General features: G+C 42.2%; 1 protein-coding gene across 1 annotated transcript in view; it reads left to right on the forward strand.

Moving 5' to 3' along the window:
* Positions 1–24,019, forward strand: part of LOC132828269 (cryptochrome-1-like) — an 81,054-nt gene that overhangs the window by 42,329 nt on the left and 14,706 nt on the right. Inside the window, exon 8 of the mRNA XM_060845244.1 lies at positions 12,482–12,633. Coding sequence (XP_060701227.1) covers positions 12,482–12,633 — 152 coding nt within the window. The remainder of the gene's footprint in view (positions 1–12,481; positions 12,634–24,019) is intronic.

Below are 24,019 nucleotides of genomic sequence, written 5' to 3' on the forward strand. Positions count from 1 at the left end.
TTTATGAAGAACACTAAATGACCTAAAACTATTAGGTATTGTATATAGATGCCTAGTAGCAGCTCTGAAGTGCTAGATTTGTATAAATACAGAAATTAGGCAAAACAAAGCCACAGTGATATTAATCGGGGATTTTAAAGTTAACATACATTGGGAGAGGCAGAGAAACACCTATTAGAAAGGTAGTGAATTTCTGAACTATGTCCAGGACAGTGTCCAAAAGCAATATGTCCTGGATGCAACAGGAAGACAACAATATTGGATTTAGTGACAAGCCGGATTTTATAGTGCATGGTCATTTATCAAATAGTGACCATATCATGATCAAGTTCAATGTAGTGTTTCAATATGAAAAGCATGAATCAGCTGCTAGAGTTTTAGATTTGGATAAGGCCATCTTTAATGAGATAAAGCCAAGACTATTCGCAATAATCTGGGAAAATCTGCTAATGGCGAAAACAGCTGAAGAACAATAAAAAATGTTTAAAGAAGTGGAGCTTTTCCCTCTAAGGTGTATACACTTGTTCTGTATTATGTTAAATAAGTGTATACACCTTAGAGGGAAAAGCTCCACTTCACCAAAAAAAAACGCCATGGATAAAGAAAGTGATAAAGGACAGCATAAAACTAACATAAACAGCTTACAAAAACAGGTGGTGGAAGCAGGTTCCACACAAATTGTCAAAGGTAACTGGACAAATAAAATTTGCAATAGCAAATTTTTAGGATTGAGGAAAAAAATCTGGGATATCTTCTTAAACTGGATAGCTGCTTTCAAAAGATCCATCTCAAGCCAATTGGCTCCTTTGCTTGTTCTACTTACCAGAGGTTTCCAACAAAGAAAGATGCTGTCTGTATTATCTATTAGGAGTGTTACACCAATTTTGTATTAATCTTCCCATTTCTACATTTATTTAAGAAATTGCCTAAGTCTAACTGTAATTGCTCTTCCCTGATGATGGTGCTGTGGCATTGTGCTCGATGTATTCCAGCTCTTTCAATATTGCAGAGTAAGATCATCTTGTTTCCAAAACTGCTGTAAGTTTTTCTATGTAACCATAGGAACAAGTTTACTGGATTAGATTACTATAATTATAGCTGTCCAATCCTGGTCCAGTTATTCCCTACCTTCAATTAGCTTTATCCTGAAGAAAGGCTCACTAAGGGCTCTCTCTCTACCTGAGCTCCATCTCCACCTATTGTTTCCTCCCCCAGCTGATGATCTTTAGCATTATATACCAATATTTCCTGGCTACAATCAGCTCTGAAGAAGTGCACTGGACCTGAAATGTTGACTCTGCTTTCTCTCCACATATACTGACAGATCTGCGGAGTTTTTTGAGAAATTTCTATTTTTGTTTCTAATTTCAAGCATTCACATTTCTTTGGCTTTTTGTTTAGTGAAATGCTTATCCTGGTTTTCAAATCACTCAAATTTCACATCTACAAACTTCCAAGAGACCTGTGCTCATATAAGTTTGGCCTCTTAACCATCGCCAATTTTAAAGCTCCATCGTTGGTAGCTGCATCTTTAGTTCACTTGGCACCAAGTAGTGGAACTACCACCCAACAACACCATGGCCTCACTTCACAGTCTTATATTTTTGGGGGTATGCTACCTTAGCTGCATACAGGGTGAAATAGCTAGTTTTCATTCTTTGTTTTGTAATACTCCTGGGAAGCATTTTAGATCATGTTGTGATATAAAAGGCATCATATAACAGTTGGTATTGCAGCATCTCCACTCCCTCAACATTCTTCCTATGTTGTAGAACCCAAAATTGGACACAATACTTAATTGCAACTGCACTATGATTTTATACATTCAGTGCAAGTAATATTTCACCTTAAACATTTTAGCCATAAATCACAACATTTAGTTTGTGGTTATGGAAAAAGAGAGGTTCCTGAAGAAGGGCTTATGCCCGAAACATCGATTCTCCTACTCCTTGGATGCTGTCTGACCTGCTGCGCTTTTCCAGCAACACATTTTTCAGTTATGGAAAAAGAGACCAGTACATGCAACTTCAAAACATACTGATATTGAACTCCCTGGTCAGGTCCAAATTGCGATAGTCTGGAGGCCACTTGGAATCAGTCGGTTCTGTAGGCTGATGCGGAGGAAGGAGATGTGGCTGTAGTAACAGATCTGTTTCAGGACATGGCTGGACATTCATCAAGACATTCCTGATGAAGAGCTTCTGCTCAAAACATCAACTCTCCTGCTCTTCAGATGTTGCCTGACTGGCTGTGTTTTTATCGCACCACACTTTTTGATTCTGATCTCCAGCATCTGTAGCCCTCACTTTCTCCCGATATTGAACTCCACCTGGTATATTTTATCCAGTACACCATCTGGTTCATATCTATTTGCAGCTTCCTTTGGTCTTCAATTATTTACTGTATCTCATTTTATTATCAAGTTGTAGTGGAAATTCACATCACAATTCTTAAGTGGACAGTCTGAAGATAAGATCTCCTGATGAGTTGACAGAAGTTTCTATTTGTATGGGAATACTGAACTAAGACTATTTTATTCAGATTTTTTTTGCCATGTGATTAAGCCTTCAAATAACATTAACAGTCTGTAATTGTGCTGAGTGTATGCTGACTCAGTAGGATACGTATACAATTCCAACCTTATAAAGCACTCTTACATTTGTGACCAATGCAATACAGAGATCCAAAAGAAACATATTCTTTTGGATAAATAACTGAAATAACTACAGATGCCTGAAATCAGAAATAAAAGCAGAAATTGCCAGAAAATCTCAACATGTCTGGCACCAAACTTAACATTTCGGGTCCGGTGATCCTTCTTCAGAATTGATTGTTGCCAGGTAAAGGTTGGTAAATAAGCTCAAGACCAGGTGTGGGAGGGAAAGGAGTAAATAATAGGTGGAGATGGAGCCCAGAAAGAAAGAAAAACACTTGGGAAGATAAAAACAATGGGTTACGGTCAGCCTGGGAGAGTGAATAGCTGCTAATGGGACAATTTGTGACAGACAGTGAATTGTTTGTGGTAGTAGCCCATGCCCAAGTGTAGCGGCTGGTGTAAGTACATGGGAAATGGTGCTTAAGCTCGAAAATTGTTGAACTCAATATTGAATTGGAAGGCTGCAGAGTTCCCAAGCAGAAAATGAGGTGCTTTTCTTCCACCTATACTGAGCTTTGGAGGACAGCAGCAAGCCTGAGACAGATGTTGGCCAGAGAACAGTGGTGGGTTGAAATGGCAGGCAACAGGAAGCTTAGGGTCATTTTGCAGACAGAATGTGGGTGTTCTGCTATGCAGTCATTCAGTTTGCATTTTATCTACGCAATCTGGTGGAGACTAATTGTGAGTAGTGAATACAGTAGACTAGATTGAGTGAAGTCCACCTTTTATTTACACATGGAGAGTCCTTGCCACTAATGCAACTCTGTCAAAGCCAGCTCTCAGAGCGAATAGGGTGCCTGAGAGTCGTGTTCTTTTTTAAAATTTTATTAACGAGTATAAATTACAAACAGTTAACAATGAATGACAGTTTACAAGAAACAGCAATTTACAGGAGAAAGGGGCGGCAAAGCCAGACCCCCAAATCCCACTGTACAACTAGATCACAAGGAAAAAAGGTGTGATTTAAGATTTGTCCTCATCATATCAAAAAGGAAACAGTAGTCACAATCACATACAGACAGTCCAATAAACCAAACAATAAACATTTTTTGTATCACAGATACTCCTGGCAACCAGCAAACCATCTGTCCCAGCTTCAGACCACTCAAAGGCAGCCTGCCCCTCTATCCCTTCCAGCTCTCTCTGTCCGCCTCATGCCCCTTCTGGCTCTCAGTCCACCCTGACACACCTTCTAGCCATTTCTAGGACAGCCCGTTCTGTTTTCCTACCTCCCTCCCAGCACAACAGTGATAAGGACAGCCTATCCACCTTCTGGCTTTCCTAACCACCCTTCCACACCTTCCAGCCACCTCGAGAACAGCCTGCTCCGGTATCTTCTCAGGGTGACAGTATTAAGGAGTTCTACCTGCCTTTTGGCTCTCTGTCCATGAACCATCTGACTCTCACTCCCCCCAATGCACCATCCAGCCCATGAATTGCCCTGACACACCTTCTGGCCACCTCTAGGACAGACTGTCACCTTCCCTGGGATGACGGCACACAGAGCAGCCTGCAAACCTTCCGGATTTTGGCCTGCCCCTATGCACCTTCTGGTTCTCAGCCACTCCAACACACCTTCTAGCCACCTCTAGGACAGCCCACCCCGATTTCCTCTTCTCGGGACGACAGCACTCTGAACAGCCTACCCACCTTCCAGCTCTCTGGGCAACCAGCATCGTGGTGGTCTATCCACCTCAGGCAGCCTACCCACCCTCCAGCTCTCGGGGTGTGATAGCTTTCAGGATGACCTATGAGTCTCCCAGCTCACAGTAAGGTCTGCCAGACCTAGGGACGCACAAAGACAGTGCAGGTGATAAACCCAACAAGCAACAAGACAGAGTCCCTTCTGGTACACAGAGTCAATTAGCATAAACAGTCTCTTCAGAATGCAGAATCCATTCCCAGAAACAGAGTCCAGTCCAGTGTACAGAGTGCATTGTCAGAGATAGAGTCTACAACCAAAGGCAGAGTCCACTCTTGAAGGCAGCAAATATATACTCCACAGCACGCACACACGTGTCCAGTTTCCATAGAGGTCTGGTGTACCCAGAGAGAACCAGGCTTAAGAATACAGTTCATTGTAAAAGGTGCAGTTAACTCACAGGGGATAGTCCACTCAACAGGCAGAGGCAGATGCAGCAAATGCTCACCTCCCAGCACACACACAGGTGTTCAATCTTTACAAAGGCCTAGCCTACCCAGAGAAACAGTTCATCTGAAAATGTACATAATCTCACAGGCCCTCAGTCCAAACACCAACAAGTGCAAAAAAGAAAAGAAAACCAAAGTGCAAGGGCTGCCACAAAATCAGCATCATTCTTTTCTCAAAATAAGAGTAACACATGCTGTAATTAGCCAGTGAAACAACAGTTCCTTAATGAGAACTGAAATACACTTAAAACACATTAACTGTGTAGCTCAGGTAATTTATAAATCAGTCCTCAATAAAAAGGAATACCAGTTAATAAACTGGCTGTGTAAATCAGCCAGTTCAGGAACAGCTGCCCCCAAAAACAGAAACCACCAACAGCAGCAGTGCTGGCTGTATGATCAACCAGCTCAGAGTCAGTCCCCTGACACAAATGGAAAGTCCTTGACACTGATCCAGCTCCCTCAAAGCCAGCTCTCAGACCTGAATAGGGTGTCTGAGAATCCTTTTTTTTATTAATTAAACAGTACAAAATACAGTTGACAATAAACAGAAAACAGCAGTTTACAAAATACCACTATATAGCAGGGAAGGGGCAGAAAAGCCAAACCCCACTGTTCAACCAATTTTCAGGGAACTGAGGACACATCTCAACTCCCACTTCCAGTCATAGCCAACAGTAACAAACACAAACAAGACAGTCCAATCAAATAAACAGTGCATAGAACACAGACTCAAACTAGCTATGAAACAAACCTGACACCCACCCACACCACATACTGACCAGACTACTCTGGGCCGCTTTCGTATGAGCTGGCTGCCAGCCTTCTAGTCTCCAGCCACCCTGCATACTGACTGACCCTCTCCAGCCCACTTTCCTCCAACAGTCATCAGCCACTGCTCCCAGTCACTCTGCATACTAACTAAATCACCCCCAACCTGCTTTCCTACAGATGGGCTGTTGGCCTACCAGCACCCAGCCACCCCGCATACTGACTGACTCTTTCCCCTGGCCAATGTTCCTACGGACTGGCCATCGGCTGTCTGGCTCCCAACCTCCCGGCTTACTGACTGATCCTCCTGCACTCGGCCTTCCTACGGGCTGCCATTAGCCGCCTGGCTCAGAATCCCTGCTTACTGACCGGCCTGCCCAATACTGAGTTTCCTGCGAGGACACTATCAGTTGCCTGGCCCTGCCCGCCGCACATACAGACAGGGTCCTCCTGGCCCACTTTCCTCCAGGCTGGTCATCGACCCTCAGGCCCCCAGCCAACTCGCATACTAGCTGCCCGTCCCAGACCAGCTTTCCTACGGGCATGTTTTCGGCTGCCTAGCCCATAGCCAATCTGTGTACTAACAGACCAACCCCAGCCTGCTTTCCCCCTGGCTAGTCATCAATCCTCCAACTCCCAGCTGCCCCACGTACCGACTAGCCCATTCTGGCCTGCACTCAAACACAATTAATAACAAAACACATACAGTAACAGAATTCACAAAATCCTCACAATACAGTTTCCAGTATTCAGGCAGTGTCCACGCCCGAAGGCAGAGTCCATGCCACATACGCAGTTATTCAATCTCCACAGAGGCCTGGTGCATCCAAGGGCTAGGCCCACTCACAGGAACACAGTACATTGTAAAGGTGCTTTTAACTCACAGGGGTTTGGTCCACTCCGAAGGCAGAGACCATTCCAGGATGCAGCAATTGTTCACCTCCCTGCACACACACACACCTATCCCTACAGGAACAGCTCATTTGGAAAGGTGTATTTTTTTTACAAGGACTCAGTTCAAACACCAAAAAGGTGAAAACACATGCAAAAAAAAAGAAAACCAGAGTACAAGGACTAAACCCTGCCACAAAATCATAGGCCAGTTTTTTTTGTTGCTCCTTCTGGGGTGATTTAACACCGGGTCAGATTCTTCCACCTCTGTCTTTGATTTGGGTGGCATGTATCGCATTGTAGCTCACCTCCTGTGCCTGGATCATCTCAGAAGAATTTCATTCTCTTTAAGCAGCAAACGCGCAAGATATCACAGATTCTGAGGTATCTTGGACACTTGGCGGAGAGCAAGGACCAATGGCGTCTGGAACAGGTGGAAGGGCAGCCGTACAGTCGGACACGCTTTACTTCTGCACTATTTGCATGATCACAGCTTTGATATGGTCCATGTACTTGTTCAGGACTATCGTACCTACCTGATCTGACCTTGCATGGATCATGCCTCTTTCCACGCAGGGCCATTCCTGTGGTTCCTACACCACACTAAAACCCCTGAAGTAAACTGTCTTTCCCACTTATTGGAACTTTGTGTCTGGCATTAGCGTTCCTTAGATAGGTGGACGACACCCCCAGATGGCAGTCTCATATATTGGTACAAATTTTTGTGACTATTAACTGTAGCATCCTTCTTGGAAATCTTCATTGAACTACGATTGCAAGTACACATGACCCCTGCCAACTTCGCATATAAATCTTCTACGCAAGGAACTGGTTATTTATCCAGCTGCAAAAAGCAGTTTACCATTTATTTATTATTTCCACAAAGGCAAACTACTGTATTGGGCTTCATAATTGGTACTGCCTATTCTGCAAACTGCACTGGTTTGATGATTGCTTCACTTTGCAGCCTTCTGATTGCTGCCTCCTGCTTTTGCCCATAAGGAAAGTGACATTGGGCAGGCCTTGCAAAGTTGTCGACTTCTATCAACATGCAAGGTGACCTTGGCTCCTTTGATGGTTCCTGAACCTTCTTGAGAAACCTCTGGGTATTAATTGGGACTTCACTCAGACAGCTATTTTCTAATCGAAAAATGTTGAGGTGAATCAAGGTAAATCTTTCTCAACCAATTTTTTCCCACCAAGTTTGGGCTTGAGCCTTTTACTACATTCAGTAGTAACTAATCAGCTGTTTCTTACAAGATATCAGGACTGAAATTGTACCTTTAATCTGTAAAGGTTCACCTGTAAATGTTCTCAGTCTAGCCAACGTAAACGTTTGAGTCCAGAGCAGATTTTGTTAAAGACTAGTTCTGCAATGCCTAAAACAGACACGCTGGTAGTGAACTCCATTAGAACCAGATGATCATTTAACAAGATGTTTATTTTCATTGGTTCTGATTTGGATCTTGCTAAGCAATTTAACTCTTTCTAACTAGATGTTGGCAGGCTTTGCAGGGTGTGCACTCACCTGGATACCAGCCTATGAATTCTCTTACTCAATTTAGGTCTAGTAGGACTCTTGCTGTCTCGAGTCCACATATCAGCAGGAACTACAATGGCTTATCTGCCTGGTTCCTGAAGAAATTTTTAACCATTTGACAGAGGGTTGGCTTTTTTTTTAAGTTTTGCTGTGGGTTTTGTTGACCTAGAGTCCCTCAGTTCAGGATATGTCATGAGTGAGGCTATGCAATTACTGTCTCTGAAGTGGTCTTCCCCAAGCTCAATTAGACTTGTGAGAGTTGTCCACTTCCGTTGGAATAGCCTGCAACTCATGTACTCCACATGCCACATTTTCCAATGATAAAGCTAGTCGTGGTGCTTGTTTGAAATCTGGTTGGACTTCAGCTAGTAGGCACTTTTGCGTGGTTACATCATTGATCCCATATACCAAACAGTTCCTCAGCATCTCATTAAGGATTAAACCAAAGTGACACACTCTGCCAGTCGTCTTTACCTAGTCAAAAATCCCAATATGTATTCTCCTAGTTCTCGAATTGCTGAGTAAAGCCAATAGTGTCTCAGAGTTAGAGGAGGCTTGGAGTCACAATATTACTGAATTAAATCCATCAATTCTTGAAAGATTTTAGTATATGGTGCCCCAGGGAAAGTTAGGCTCCTAATAACCAAAAAAGCTGCAAGTCTGCAAGCTGTCAGGAAAGTTACTTGTTGCTTTTTCATCCCCCAATGTAATTTGCTTGGATTCATTTCACATACTAGGCCCAGTCCTTGGCAGGATTGAACAAGTCAAGCTTCCCAAATAACGGCATGATTCCAGAAATGCTTACCCAAACTAAAATAACTCCACAGAGCCTGGTTTCACATCACCAACTCACCCTTTATTTACATGTAGTAAATCTTTGACACTGATCCAGCTCCCTCAGAATGAACAGAACCTCTGACACTGTTTATATCTAACAGCCAGGGCTCCCTAAATGGAGCTGTTATTCTGGTCCAATCAGAGAACTCTTATTCTATGAAATCCATCTGTTGGCCTTGTTACAATCGCTACAGATGATCGGCGATTGGAGACCTCACAGTACTGTGTCCTGTGCAATGCATAGGACTGAACATAGTGCTGTTTCCCTTTTAAACATATCCTTGTATCAGTGGGTTTTGTAGCCTCCCTACAGATTAGTGCTACCCTTATGAACTAGAAGGAAACAATGTATGAGAAGAAGGATTAGGTGTGAGGCTACCATCATTTTCCATAGCTCAGCTTCATTGTTGGCCACTCATGGCCACTCCAGTGATGACCACTATCGTATCCCCCATTGATATAAGTGCTGTGAGCTTGCCTCCAAAATCTGTATGCTGTCAAGACAAGACTAAACGTGTTGGTGAATCTGATAAGTTGAATAGTTGGCAGAGTGCACCGAGGCTAGAGAGAGAAATCACAAGGAGCAATTTTTTTACAGAGGGTGGTTCACATGTGAAATGACCTTCCTGTGGAAATGGTGGTTGTGGTTACAATTACAACATATAAAAGACATTTAGATAAGTACATGGATAGGAAAGATTTGGAGGGATATGGTCCAGGCCTAGGTAGGTGGGATTAGTTTAGTTTAGGATTATATTCGGCATGGACTGGTTGGACTAAAGGATCTGTTTCTGTGTTGTATGGCTCGACGACTCTATGACTGTACAATGCTCCCACCTCTGATGTCAAGACACTTACCCTACCCTCTCCAAGTGTGGTTGCAGCCATTTTCTACCCCATTGTTCACTTTTAATTTCTAGTATGATGGAAGGTGACAATGAGTGCTCCTTGGTCAGTGGTTTCCAACCTCCACCTGTACATGTCAGTGAGTCCCCAAACCCCTTCCTGGTAGCCCTTGCAGTAAACTTCACAGGTTTTGAAACTTCCATGTCCCCACCAAACCATTTTTACATGGTCATGCAACTGCCCATTTTACTGCCTTTCCCTACCCAACCACACCCCCACTCCTGTTGAGTCAGGGTGCTCCTGATCATGGACAGATTGTTTCATTCTCCCCAACCCCCACCACTTGACCCATCCCATCCATGCTTTTAGTATGCTGTCTTTACAATTGTTATACAACCCCAACCTACAGCTCCAATCTGGAAGAATGGTTAGTAAAATCTCCTTCCCATGGTGGCAGTCCTCTTGTCTCTTTCATCCCTCCCTTGCTCCTCAGCCACTCCATCCCTCTCGGTTTCCTTGTAGTCTCGTGGATGAACCCTTCAAATTCACCCCCGAATCAGACAATGTGAATATGAAATGCCCAGTCCTTGAAAATTGGCTCTACATTTTCCCAATTACATTAACACCTCACCTCCCTAACCGTAGCATTTCATTGCTAATTGCCAGTGTGTCCTGCACTACAAGTGTTTGGCTCCTGATCAGCCTAGGTGTCTGTCGGAGGGGTGCCATGATGTTCGTGAGACAATGGCAAATCCGAAGTCCATGAACGAGGGATGCATGTAACTCGTGTCAGTAGATCATGCCCTCACCTGCTGTTTGGCCCTAAGCAACATGGAGATCCTTCTGAGCAAATGGCAATCTGAAGTCGCCAGGTCCCTGCTCTGATTTCTATACTGATACTTCTATACTGACCTTTTTTGGTGTTTTTGATAAAATAGGAAGCTAAATTTTAATGAGGTAGTTTAGGTCATTAGCAGGGTTTTTAACAAGCTATAAGTCCCCTTAATTGGCAGCTCTCCACGCAACTTTGCAAAAGCATAAATCTTGGCATGTGATACTTTCAACTTAAGTCTTGCTGGAATTCTTGTCTGATTCTACCATAAATCTCACCATAGCCCATGTTGCTTAGAACACATGAGATTTGTCTGCAGTCCTCAGACTTAAAGCTTTAGTAATGAGAGCATGACCTGGAAGGTGGTCAGAATGAAGACAGAAATGGTTTTAATAGGAGCAAGGACATCAAAGCTGGAAAGTTAAAAATCACACAACACCAGGTTATAGTCCAACAGGTTTAATTGGAAGCACACTAGCTTTCGGAGCGACGCTCCTTCATCAGCTAATTGTCACCTGATGAAGGAGCTTCGCTCCGAAAGCTAGTGTGCTTCCAATTAAACCTGTTGGACTATAACCTGGTGTTGTGTGATTTTTTAACTTTGTACACCCCAGTCCAACACCAGCATCTCCAAATCATCAAAGCTGGAAGTTGGTAGCTGCAGAAATGTTATGACAATGGTTAAAAACTGCACAGTTAGGATTATTTTATTTTACTATTGCAAATTATATTGCTATATTAGTATTGGCTGAGAGCTAAGTATTAGCCAAGATGCCTGTAGAATTAGCCAAGATGCTTATTTTTCAAATAGTATGTATCTTTCATGTACAGAGCCTTTATTTAATATTCTGCCCAAAAGATGGCACCATTTGATAGCATTTACTCACTACTACACTGAAGTATGTCTTGATTATTTAAAAGTCTGGAGTTGGACTTGAACCAACATTGTTCTTGTGATGAACAATGTGTGATTTATATCAATTTTAGCTTTTGGATTCAAACTAATGGAACATGGATGATGATTCCTTTAATGAAGGCTGTAACATAAGGTGAGAATCTTCTGGAGTGTACCTGGAAGATTGTAGGTACTGTGGGGTTTATGACAAGGGTGTAAATATTTAAAGGCACGAATTTGCTTTTAGTTTAGAATAACCTCAGATTGATTTTTAACTTAAGAAAAAAACCCAGAGATTGAAAGTTTTTAGGCTAGTATTTGGAGGAGGTCTCCTTGGAAGTCAGAAGCAAATATAGTTTATCCCCTAAAATGTATATGACAGTTTGGGGAAGCTCTGTTATCTTGATTTAAAGGTTTAGGTTGTGACACTTCCATAACCAGGAGTGTTTGAATTAGAAGTCTTAAAAGTAGTAAAAGACTTGAGGAAGTCTCTAAGCTTTCAGTTTTGTGCGTATTCATATAAGAAGATTTCACTGTTCTCAGAATAGAACTAGGATGAATTGGTTGAGTCAAACTTAGAGATTTAATATAGAAGAACAATTTAAATCTGGAGAGTAGAGTTACACACAGGAAAGTCTCATCTATTCCCTCATCCTATCAGTTTACAGCTATTTGAATCCAGATAAATTATACATCTATATCATAAATCTATATTTTATTTTCCTTTTGTGTAATAATCTTACATTTTTATTGTAAAAGGAAATCTGCATCATGGTATGTCTCTGTTTCAGTGAATTGTATGCATGTGTTTTTCATGATCTATCAAGCCAGTTCTTTATTCCAGGATCTGTTTTTCCCAGTCATAACACACTGGTCAGAGTGCTACAGTTGAGCCAAAGTTGAGGCTGTTGGTGCTCAGATTATATATTATCAAAGAACCTTAGCTACATGTATTACCCTTTTTATCTTCAGGTTTATTTAACATTAAAAAAACTGGATTTTGAATATTCAGAACTACATCCCAATCCATTGTTTATCTTGACATTATTTTTGTCATTGCAGGTATTTGAAGAGCTGCTTTTGGATGCTGACTGGAGTGTAAATGCTGGCAGTTGGATGTGGCTATCATGCAGCTCCTTCTTTCAGCAGTTCTTTCACTGTTATTGTCCTGTCGGCTTTGGTCGCAGAACAGATCTCAATGGTGACTATGTCAGGTAAATGCCTATCTGACTTATTTTTGCTCTGCTTGATACTTTTAATTAAGTACAGTAACATAAGTAAAGCATTTTAGGGCTTGTATTTACATTTTATTGAACTATTTGAGATGAGTGAGTAATGCTAAAGATATTTAGAAATTTATGGTTGTAGACTTTTCTTGGAAACATGCATTTTATCCATGTTTTGAAAGATTTTTTTAACCATTCAGTGTTAGATGTTTGACAGGTGAGATAACAAACTGCAAGTTATCTTTAAATTCTTGCTATTCAGTTTGAAAGTTTATTACATCAATCAATTCCAAGGCACCAGAGACATTTGAAATGGTTAATGAAATCGCTGATCATAAATGGTTTAGAAGGAACAGTTTCAGAAAGTGGGCACAATTCACAGATGTCAAAATTCTCTGAGAAGAGTAAATAAAATTATTCTGAAATAATTCACTCATCTGTTACACAACTACTGTTGTACAACTACTCATTTCAAACCTATTTCCTTCTCATCACTCCCACAAAACTGTGTAGTGGGGTGATGCTGCGCTGAGTTGTATCCTTTATTAGTTGAAGAGTGCAGAGTAAATCTGAGTGGTGAGACTGGTTAAGAAACATCTTTAGCTTAACTGAACTGCTCATGTTGAGGTTTTGAATTCCAGTGCTGATTATGGCAGTGGAAGTGTACTTCATGCTTTCTCTCATGATCCTTGGAATGTTGATAGGACTAAGATGCCATTACTGAGTGCATGGTGGGTGTTTACAAGGGAGCAGTGGCAAATAGATGCACAACTTATTTAGTTTTGATCTCTTTTGTATATCTCTTCACATAGTCTCATACAATGTCTATCCATGTAGACTTGGGAGAGTTCTGTAATTATAGTAATGGAGTGTAGAAGAGGCCCTTTGGCCCATCAGGTCTACCCTATACATCTACCCTATATTTCACTGTATAGCACTTGGCTCATAGCCTTGAATGTTATGACGTTTCAAGTGCTCATCCTCATACTTTTTAAAGATTGAGGTTTCCACCTCTACTGTCCTTCCCAGACAATGCATCCAGATGCACACCACCCACTGGATAGAGCCATAGGGTTGTATTGCATGGAAACAGATCCTTTTGGCCCAACCAGTACATACCAATCATAATCCAAAATTAAACCAGTGCCACCTGCCTGCTCCTAGCCTATATCCCTCCAAACCCTACCTTTTCATGTACTTAACTGTGCCCACATCCACTACTTCCACGACACACAAACCACCTTCAGTATAAAAACAAATGACTCACGTCTCTTCACTTATCTTAAAAATATTCCCCTAGTCTCAAAATCTCCCAACCTAGGGAAAAGGTACCTACCATTAACCCTATCTATACCTCTCAAGATTTTATAAACGCCTATAAGGTCACGTCTCAACCTCTTATGCTCCAGTTAAAAAAGTCCAACATTCTGGGAAATCTCTTCTGAACCCTCTCCAGCTTAATAATATCCTTCTTGTACCAGGGCTACTAGAACTGGATTTTGTACTTCAGAAGAGGCCCAACCAATGTCCTGCACAAACTCAATGTGACTTCCCACCTCCTATATTCAAAGGAATGAGCAATGAAGGCAAGCATGCTAAACATTTTTTTAACAATATGAGCAAACCTCAAAGAATTATATACCTGCATTCCTAGGTCCCTCTTTTCTACAACACTAGCCAGGCCTTACCATTAATTATATGAATTCTGCCCCTGTTTTTTGTACCAAAATGCAATGCCACATATTTAGAACATAGAACATAAAAGAATACAGCACAGAAATGGGCATGACGCCAAATTCAATTAATCCCTTCTGCCTACCCTTGGGCTTTATCCCTCCATTCCTTGAATATTCATGATTTGGAGATGCTGGTGTTTGACAATCACCTGATGAAGGAGCGTCACTCCTCAAGCTAGTGTGCTTCCAATTAAACTTGATGGACTATAACCTGGTGTTGTGTGATTTTTAACTTTGAATATTCATGTGATTATCTAAAAGTCTCTTAAATGGCCCTATCGTATCTGCCTCTACCACCACCCTGGCAATACATTCCAAACTCCTATTACTCTGTGTAAACAAAAAAAAACTTGCTCCTCTCATCTCCTTTGAACTTACCCCCTCACACCTCAAATGCATGCCCCCTAGTTTTAGACATTTCAACTGTGGGAAAAAGTTTCTGACCGTCAACCCTATCAATGCATCTCATAATTTTATAGACTTCTATCAAGTCTCTCCTAAGGTTCTGCCACTCCAGTGAAAACCATCCAAGCTCTTCTAGCCCCTCCTTATAGTTCGTACCCTCTAATCCAGGCACAATCCTGGCAAACATCTTCTACTCCCTCTCTAAAGCCTCCGCAACCTTCCTGTAATGTGGCGACCAGAATTGAACGCAAATGTGGCCTAATCAAAATCTTATAAAGCTGCAACATGATGTCCTGTCTCTTGTACTCAATTTCTTGACCGATGCCATATGCCTTCGTTACCACTCATTTATTCAAATTGAATTCCATCTTCCATTTTTCAGCCCATTGACCCATTTGATCAAGATCCCTTTGTAATCTTTGAAAGTCTTCTTCACTCTCTACTATGCCCCCAATTTTGATGTCATCCTCAGAATTACTAACCATGCCTTCTATGTTTGCATTCAGATAATTTATATAAATGACAATGAAGGAGCACCCAGAACCAATCCCTGTGGAACACCGCTGATGACAGACTCCAGTCCGAAAAGCAATCTTCTAGCACCACACTTGTTTCCTGCCGTTAAGCAAATTATGTATCCAGTTAACAAGCTAACCCTGAATCCCATGTAACCTAACTTTCCTAAACAATCTACCATGCAGAACCTTGTCAAAGGCTTTACTAAAGTCCAAGTAAATAACATCAAATGCTCTGCTCTCATCAATCTTTTAGATACCTCTTCAAAAAATTCAAAAAGAGTCAGGAGTAGCTTTATTTGCCATTTCTACCATTTACAAGTTATTCAGTAAGAGTAAGACAGCATGCCTCCAGGACCAACATGATTAGATTCCCTTCAGCCCAACAAGCCCACATCGACCCTCTGAAGAGTAACGCACCCAGACCTGTTTCCTTCTGACTAATGCACCTAACACTATGGGCAATTAAGCATGGCCAATACACCTGACCTGCAAATCTTTTGGATTGTGGGAGGAAACCGGAGGAAACCCATGCAGACACAGGGGGAATGTGCAAGCTCCACACAGACAGTTACCCAAGGCAGGGATTGAATCCAGGTCCCTGGTGCTGTCAGGCAGCAGCACTAACCACTGAGCCACCATGCAAGCATGCTACATGGATAACACAAACTGCAAGATCATTCATAGGGCAGCACGAAGTGCATAGGAAGTGCACAGTAATTCCTGACACACCAAGACAATAGACAGAGTGGTGTACAACTTACAGTATAATAAAAGACTGATAATTAATAAAACATTGCTGTAGCAGCAATTCAAAGTCATGCAAAGAGTTTCAGATGGAATAGAGTCTGACCGTACAATGTTAAGGAGCCTAATGGCTCAGGGAAGGAACTGTTGCACAGTTTGGCCGTGAGAGAACGGTATCTTCTGCCAGATGGCAGGAGGGAAAAGAGTTTGAGTGATGGGTATATGGGACCTTCCACAATGCTCTTAAACTTTTGAATGCAGTGTGTGGAGTAAACGATTGTAATGGAAGGAAGAGAGACCCTAATGATCCTCTCAGCTGTGCTCACTATTTGTTGTAGGGTCTTACAATCCGAGACGGTGCAGTTCCCAAACCATGCAGTGGTGCAGCAGCTCAGAGGACTCTCAATGAACCCTCTGTAGAAAGTGGTGAGGTTGGGGTTTGAGAGGTGGGCTTTCCTCAACCTACGCAGAAAGTAGAGACGCTGCTGGGCTTTCTTGGCTGTGAAGCTGGTGTTGGGGGACCAGGTGAGATTCTGTGCCAGGAGGACGCCAAGAAATTTGGTGCTCTTTATGATCTCCACGGGGGAGCCATCGATGTCCAGTGGAGAGTGATCGATTCATTCCATTCTGAAGTCAACAACCATCTCTTTCATTCTGTCTGCTTTTCAGAGACAGGTTGTTGGCTCTGCCCCGTGCATTAGCCGCTGCATCTCCTGTCTGTATGGTGACTCATCATTCCTGCTAATGAGACCTACTACAGCTGTGTCATCAACAAACTTAATGATATGATTCAAGCTGTGCATTGCTGCACAGTCGTGTGTCAGCGGAGTGAACAGCAGTGGATTGAGCACACAACCATGGGGAGACCCCCGTGCTCAGTGTGATGGTGTTGAAGATGCTGTTCCCAATCCAGGCTGACTGAGGTCTCCCAATCAAGAAGTCCAGGATCCAGTTACTAAGGGAGGTATTTAGGCCCAGCAGACCCAGCTTTCCAATCAGGTGCTGAGGAATGATAGTGTTGAATGCAGAACTGAAGTCTATGAACAGTAGTCTTACAAACAGGTTTGTGAAACACGGGTTTCCTTACAGAAAACCATATTGATTATTCCTAATCAATTTTTGCCTCTAAATGTTTATGAATCCTATCTTTCAGAAACACCTCCAACATCTTACCTGCAACCGAAGTCAGACTCATAGGTCTATAGTTCCCAGTTCCTTCTCACAATCTTTGTTAAACAAAGGGACAACATTAGCCACTCTCCAGTTATCAGGTATCTCCACCATAGTTATAGCTGATGCAAATATTTCTGCAAGAGGTCTCACAATTTCCTGCCTTACTTCCCACAGCATTCTGGGATACACTAGATCAGGTCCAGGAGATTTATCCATCGTTATATTCTCTAAGATCTCCAGTACTTCATCTTCTGTAATGTGAACTGTTTTTAAAACATCAATATTTACTTCCCCTGAATTCTGTAACCTCCATTTCTTCCTCCACTGTAACAACTGATGTGAAATATTCATTTACTATCTCTCCCATCTCTGGGGATTCAACACAAAGTCAACCTTTTTGTACTCCAAGGAGCCTTACCCTCTCTCAGTCTTTTTGGGGTATCCTTAACCTTATCTGCCAATCCAATCTCATGTCGCTGAGGAGAAAGCATGTCTGAATGTAGTCTGAAGTCTTGATGAAGGGTTTATGCCCAAAACATCGATTCTCTTGCTCCTCAGATGCTGCCTGACCTGCTGTGCTTTTCCAGCACCACACTCTCGACTCTGATCTCCAGCATATGCATCCTCACTTTCTCCTATCTCATATCTTCTCTTTGCTGTCCTGATTTCTTTCTTAAGAATGCTCCAGTACCCATCTTATTGATTAAGAAATTCAGTTGAATTCAGTTGTCGATATATAATATAAGATTCTCTTTCCTTCTTGACTAGAACCGCAGTATCTTTATTCATGCATTGTTCGTTAGTCTTACCAACCTTGCCCTTCACTCCAACAGAAACATAATGCCTCTGAACTCTTGGCATCACATTTTTGAATACTACCCACTTATCAGGTGTCTTTTTACCGGTGAACAGTCTACTCCAGTCAACTTTTGAGTAGAATTATAGAATCATAGAATCCCTGCAGTGTGGAAACAGGCCCTTCAGCCCAAGTCCACACCGACCCTCTGAAGAGAAATCCAGCCAGACCTATTCCCTACTACTCTACATTTACCCCACGCTAATGCACCTAACCTATGCATCCCTGAACACTATGGACAATTTAGCATGGCCAATTCACCTAACTTGCACATCTTTGGAATGTGTGAAGAAATCAGAGCACCCAGAGGAAACCTATACAGACACGGGGAGAATGTGTGAACTCCACATAGACAGTCATCTGAGGCTGGAATTGAACCCAGGTCTGGCACTGTGAGAGAACAGAGCTAACCACTGAGCTGTCCCATTCTTGTCTCATACAATTAAAAATTGCCTTACTCAAATTAATTTTTTTAAAACTTTACAGAAGGTATATGTTTTTCCATAAATGTTTTAAAACTAATAGAATTATGATTGTTAGACCCAAAGTGTTCCCCACTTTCATTTCAGTCACTTGCCCTGCCTTTTTTCAATTTTTGTTATTATTATTACATTTTACCACAAGTCCAAGCAAAGCTTCCTGTCCTTGACCTTAAATTTATGCCTCCTTATGCCGGAGGACTGGAGGGTTGCTCATGTTGTCCCCCTATACAAGAAGGGTAATAGGGATGTTCCAGGTAACTACAGACCAGTGAACCTGTTGCTGGTGGTGGGAAAGTTGCTGGAGAAGGTACTGAGAGATAGGACTATTTATATTTAGAAAAGAATGGGCTTATCAGTGATAAGCAAAATGGTTTTGTGCAGGGGAGATTGTGCCTTACCAACTTAATAGAGTTCTTCAAGAAAGTGACCAAGTTGATAGATGAAGAAAGGGTTGTTGATGTCATATACATGGACTTTAGTAAAGCATTTGATAAGGTTCCCCATGGTAGACTAATGGAGAAAGTGAAGTCATATGGTGTGCAGGGTGTTCTAGCTAGGTGGATAAAGAACTGGTCGAGCAGCAAGAGACGGAGTAGTGGTAGTTGAAGGGAGTTTCTCGAAATGGAGAAAGGTGCCCACAGGGATCAGTGTTGGGGCAAACTGTTGTTTGTAATATACATAAATGATTTGGAAGAGGGCACTGTTGGTATGATCAGCAAGTTTGCAGATGACACACAGATTGATGGAGTAGCAGAAAGCATAAGGGACTGTCAGAGAATACAGGAGGATATAGATAGACTGAAGAGTTGAGAAGAAAAGTGGCAGATGGATTTCAGTCCAGACAAATGTGAGGTGATGCATTTGGGCAAGACTAATTCTAGAGTGAATTATACAATGAAGGGAAGAGCCTTGGGAAAAGTTGCTGGGCAGAGAGATCCGGGAGTGCAGGTCCATTGTACCCTGAAGATTGCTGCACAGATGGATAGAGTGGTCAAGAAGGCATACAGTATGTTTGCCTTCATTGGATGGGGTATTGAGTATAAGACCTGGCAAGTCATGTTAACATGTACAAGACATTGGTTCAGCCGCATTTAGAATACTGTGTACAGTTCTGGTCGCCACATTACCAAAAGGATGTGGACGCTTTGGAGAGGGTGCAGAGAAGGTTTACGAGGATGTTGCCTAGTATGGAAGATGCTAGCTATGAAGAAAGGTTGAGTCAGTTAAATTTATTTTCACTAGAAAAAAGGATTAGATTAGATTACTTACAGTGTGGAAACAGGCCCTTCGGCCCAACAAGTCCACACCAATCCACCAAAGCACAACCCACCCATACCCCTTACCTAACACTACGGGCAATTTAGCGTGGCCAATTCACCTAACCCGCACATCTTTGGACTGTGGGAGGAAACCGGAGCACCCGGAGGAAACCCACGCAGACACGGGGAGAATGTGCAAACTTCACACACTCAGTCGCCTGAGGCGGGAATTGAACCCAGGCCCCTGGCGCTGTGAGGCAGCAGTGCTAACCACTGTGCCACCGAGGGTGGACCTGATTGAGGTTTATAAAATTATGAAGGCTATAGACAGGGTGGATAGACAAGCTTTTTCCCAGTGTGAAGGATTCAATAACGAGAGGTCATGCTTTTAAGGTGAGAGTGGAAAGTTTAAGGGGGATATATGCTGCAAGTACTTCAGATAGAGGGTGGTGGACATTTGGAACGCGTTGCCAGCAGAGGTGGTAGAGGCAGGCACGGTAGATTCAGTTAAGATCCGTCTGGATAAATGCATGATTAAGTGGGGAGTAGAAGGATACAGATGTTTAGGAATTGACCGACAGGTTTAGACAGGTTTGGATCAGCTCAGGCTTGGAGGGCCGAAGGGTCTGTTCCTGGGCTGTAAATTTTCTTTGGTCTTTGTTCTTTGATCTTTGTTCTTATTTTTGGCCCTTCAACTAAGAAGGAAAGCTGCTTCATATCAACCCTGTACATCTTGCTCAAAATCTTGTACAACTCAGTCAGGTGACCCCTCAACCTTCTCTGCTCCAAAGAAAACAACCTAAGCCTATCCAGCCTTTCTTCATAGCTGAAATTCTCCATCCCAGACAACATCCTGGTGAATCCCCTCTGCACCCACTCCAGTGTTATCGCATCCTTCCTACAGTGACCAGAATTGCGCACACTATGCCAGCTGTGGAGAACCAAGGTTTTGTGCATTTCTACAATAACCTTGTTCTGAGAAATGATGCCTCAACTGATATAGGCAAGTGTCCCATATGCCTTTTTAACTACCTTATTAACCTGTCCTTTAGGTGGCATTATGTGGACAAGCACCCAAAGGTCTGTCAGTTCCTCAGAGTTTCCTAGTCTACTGCCATTCATTGAGTACTCCTTGTCCTGTTATTTCTTACAAAATGTATCACCTCACACTGACCAAGATTAAATGCTATCTGGCATTGATCTGCCCATCCTATCCTTATCTTCCTGTAACTCAAGTCTTCTTCCTCAGTATTACCTGGTCAATCTTCATGTCATCTGCAAACATTGCTCCCATAGAATAATAGAATCCCTACTGTGCAGAAAGTGGCCATTCATCCCATCAAGCCTGCACTGACCCTCCGAAGGTAATCCTATCCAGGTCAGGTCAGAAGAGAAACTAAACAAGTAAAAAATGAGACCTGAGGGGAGCAGAGAATATGCTGAAAGCAAACTATGTTATGTGATAATAGGCTTGATGTTGGGTGAAAATGGGTGGGCTGTGCTAAAAATATCCCATATCATTACACAGTGTGAGGGTGGGTAAAAATCTTGGAAGGATGGAATCCAGCTCCAAAGTTACTGAATTTGATATTGAATCCCAACCACTCCAAGATGTCCAGATGGAAATGAGGTGTTATTTTTCAAGCTTGCACTGAGGCTCACCGGAAAATTGCAGCAGGCCTGTGACAGAAATATTGGAGGGGAACATGATGGTGTGTTGAAATGGTTAGCATTTGAATTCTCTGGATCATTTTTTATGGACAGAACATAGGTGCTCTGCAAAGCAGTCACCCAGTCTGCATTTCAACTCCCAAGTTAGAGGAGATTACACTGTGAATACTCAGTATAGTCTACTGCATTTGCTGAAGTACAGTTAAATCACTATTTCACCCAGAATGTATGTTTGGGGATTTGGATGGTGAGGAGAAAGGAAGTAAATGGGGAGGCATTACACATTATGTGCTTACTTGGAAGGGTGCCATGGAGGTATGAAGAGATGTTGGGAATAGAGGAGGAGTACCACAGAGAGAATGGTCCCTGAGGAATGTTGACAAGGGGAAGGGAAATTTGTCTGGTCGTGGCATGTTGGAGGTGACGGAAATAGTGGCTTACAATTCTTTGGTTGCGGAGGCTGGTGGGGTAGTAAATGAGGTCCAAGAGGACACTATCACTGTTGTGGGAGGGAATAGAAAGGGTGACGGTAGAAGTGTGGGATATGGGCTGGACATGGCTAAGGATGCTGTCAACCCTGGTAGTGAGGAATCCTCGTTTAAGGAAAAAGATGCAATAGAAATGAAAAACTGGGAGAATAGCATGGAGTCCTAACAGGAGGCAGGGTGTGAGAATTCATTTAGGATATAGTTGAGGTAACCATGGGAGTTTCTGCGGTTGTATTGTTATCAGTGGCCAGCCTATCCCAAGAATCGCCAGAATGTTACTGGCATTAAAAGGTTTCACTTAGTTTTTCCAGTTCTTCCTAAGCTTGTAGCTATAATATAGTCAATTAAATGGGAATTTGACTGAGATTTTTTGGATTTTGAAAAAAATGATAGGAGAAATAATGATTTTTTTTCTCTACTGTTGACTGGTCAAAGAAATATAAATTTAAAACCAAGCTAAGCCATTCAGAAAATAACTAAAATCAAAAAAATACTGGAGATCACAGTAGGTCAGACAGCATCCATGGAGAAAGAGCAAGCTAACATTTTGAGTCTAGATGACTCCATCAGAGCTGCAGGGAAGTGTGGAGGGGACAGTATTTATGCTGTAGTTGAGGGAGTGGATGGAGGTGGTGGGTGGAGGGTGCTGGTGGAGAAAAGATGTTGATAGTTCAGACCAAGTGATCGGAATGTGAGAATGATCACAGAAGAGTCATTTAAGACTTAACATTTGCTTGCTCTCTCTCCATGAATGCTGTCTGACCTGCTGTGATCTCCAGCATTTATTGTTTTCAGTATAGATTCCACCATCTGCTCTTACATTCAGAAAAGAAGCTAGTTAATGTTACTTCCTGCAAAGGGTGATCACCAAGTGACAGAACATATTTCCATATAATCATACAGATGCTCAGATGGCTTTAGATCTAAACTAACCAAGCATTTTGGCAAATATGGCACTATGACAGGTGGTTAGATTTTGTATGCAGTTCAGTATGATCTCACTGAATGGTGAAACAGATTTGAAGCATGGGATGTCCTGATCCTGATCCAATGTTCCCACTCTACATTATAAAGTTACTTTGTTTAAAAGTTCCCATGCTGGCTTGGTGAATAAATAAACAGTAATGACCATGTAATGCAGACTATCTACATTGGGGCTAGCTGTCCATGATCAATGCCCTTTTTTCTGTAAGAAGAGGATGATTTAGAGCAAACTTGGGGTAGGGTGGGGGAAGAAGTGACAAAAATATTTGCTCTTAATTGCTCTCCAATTAAATTATGTGTGGCCATCAGAGAGAAACAGGCTGATTTTCCAACTGATGGTCTTAATCGTTTTTTAACCTTGTGGATGTAGGTTTGCTTGCTGAGCTAGAAGGTTCATTTTCAGACGTTTCATCACCATCCTAGATAACATCTTCAGTGAGCCTTTGGATGAAGCACTGCTGGTGTTTCCTGCTTTCCACATAGCAAATGATGTCACCACAGGAAATGATATCACCAACCCAAGGAAACTCAAACATTTAAATAGAAAGCAGGAAACACCAGCCGTGCTTCATCCAAAGGCTCACTGAAGATGTTACCTAGGATGGTGACGAAACATCTGAAAATGAACCTTCCAGTTCAGCGAGCAAACCTACATCCAGAACCTCAACCTGAGCTACAAATCTTCTCTGAACTCATTAGTTTTTCAACATTATTCAGAATTATAAATTAAGAATGTGAGCATTGATTGCAAAAAGATTTTATAGAAGCTTTTTGACTTCCACTTATTATGACAGTTCATAAATTACCAATGTAAGGGGAAAAACAACATTTATACCATATGAGCAGAGAGTGCTGTTTGGTTGGTAAATCTCCTTTTTTTCGGCAATACTTAAGTTCAATACCACCAGGCAACTAAGCAAAGTGTTCAGGGAAGTGATAGCCTAGTGGTACTATTGCTTGATACTTAGCCAGATCCCAAAAATCTGGTAGCATTTTGGGGACCCAGTTTCAAATCCTGTCATGGCTGATGATGGAAAATGAATTCAATAAAAGTCTGG

This window comes from Hemiscyllium ocellatum, chromosome 26 (genome assembly GCF_020745735.1).
Source record: "Hemiscyllium ocellatum isolate sHemOce1 chromosome 26, sHemOce1.pat.X.cur, whole genome shotgun sequence".
Lineage (NCBI taxonomy): Eukaryota > Metazoa > Chordata > Chondrichthyes > Orectolobiformes > Hemiscylliidae > Hemiscyllium > Hemiscyllium ocellatum.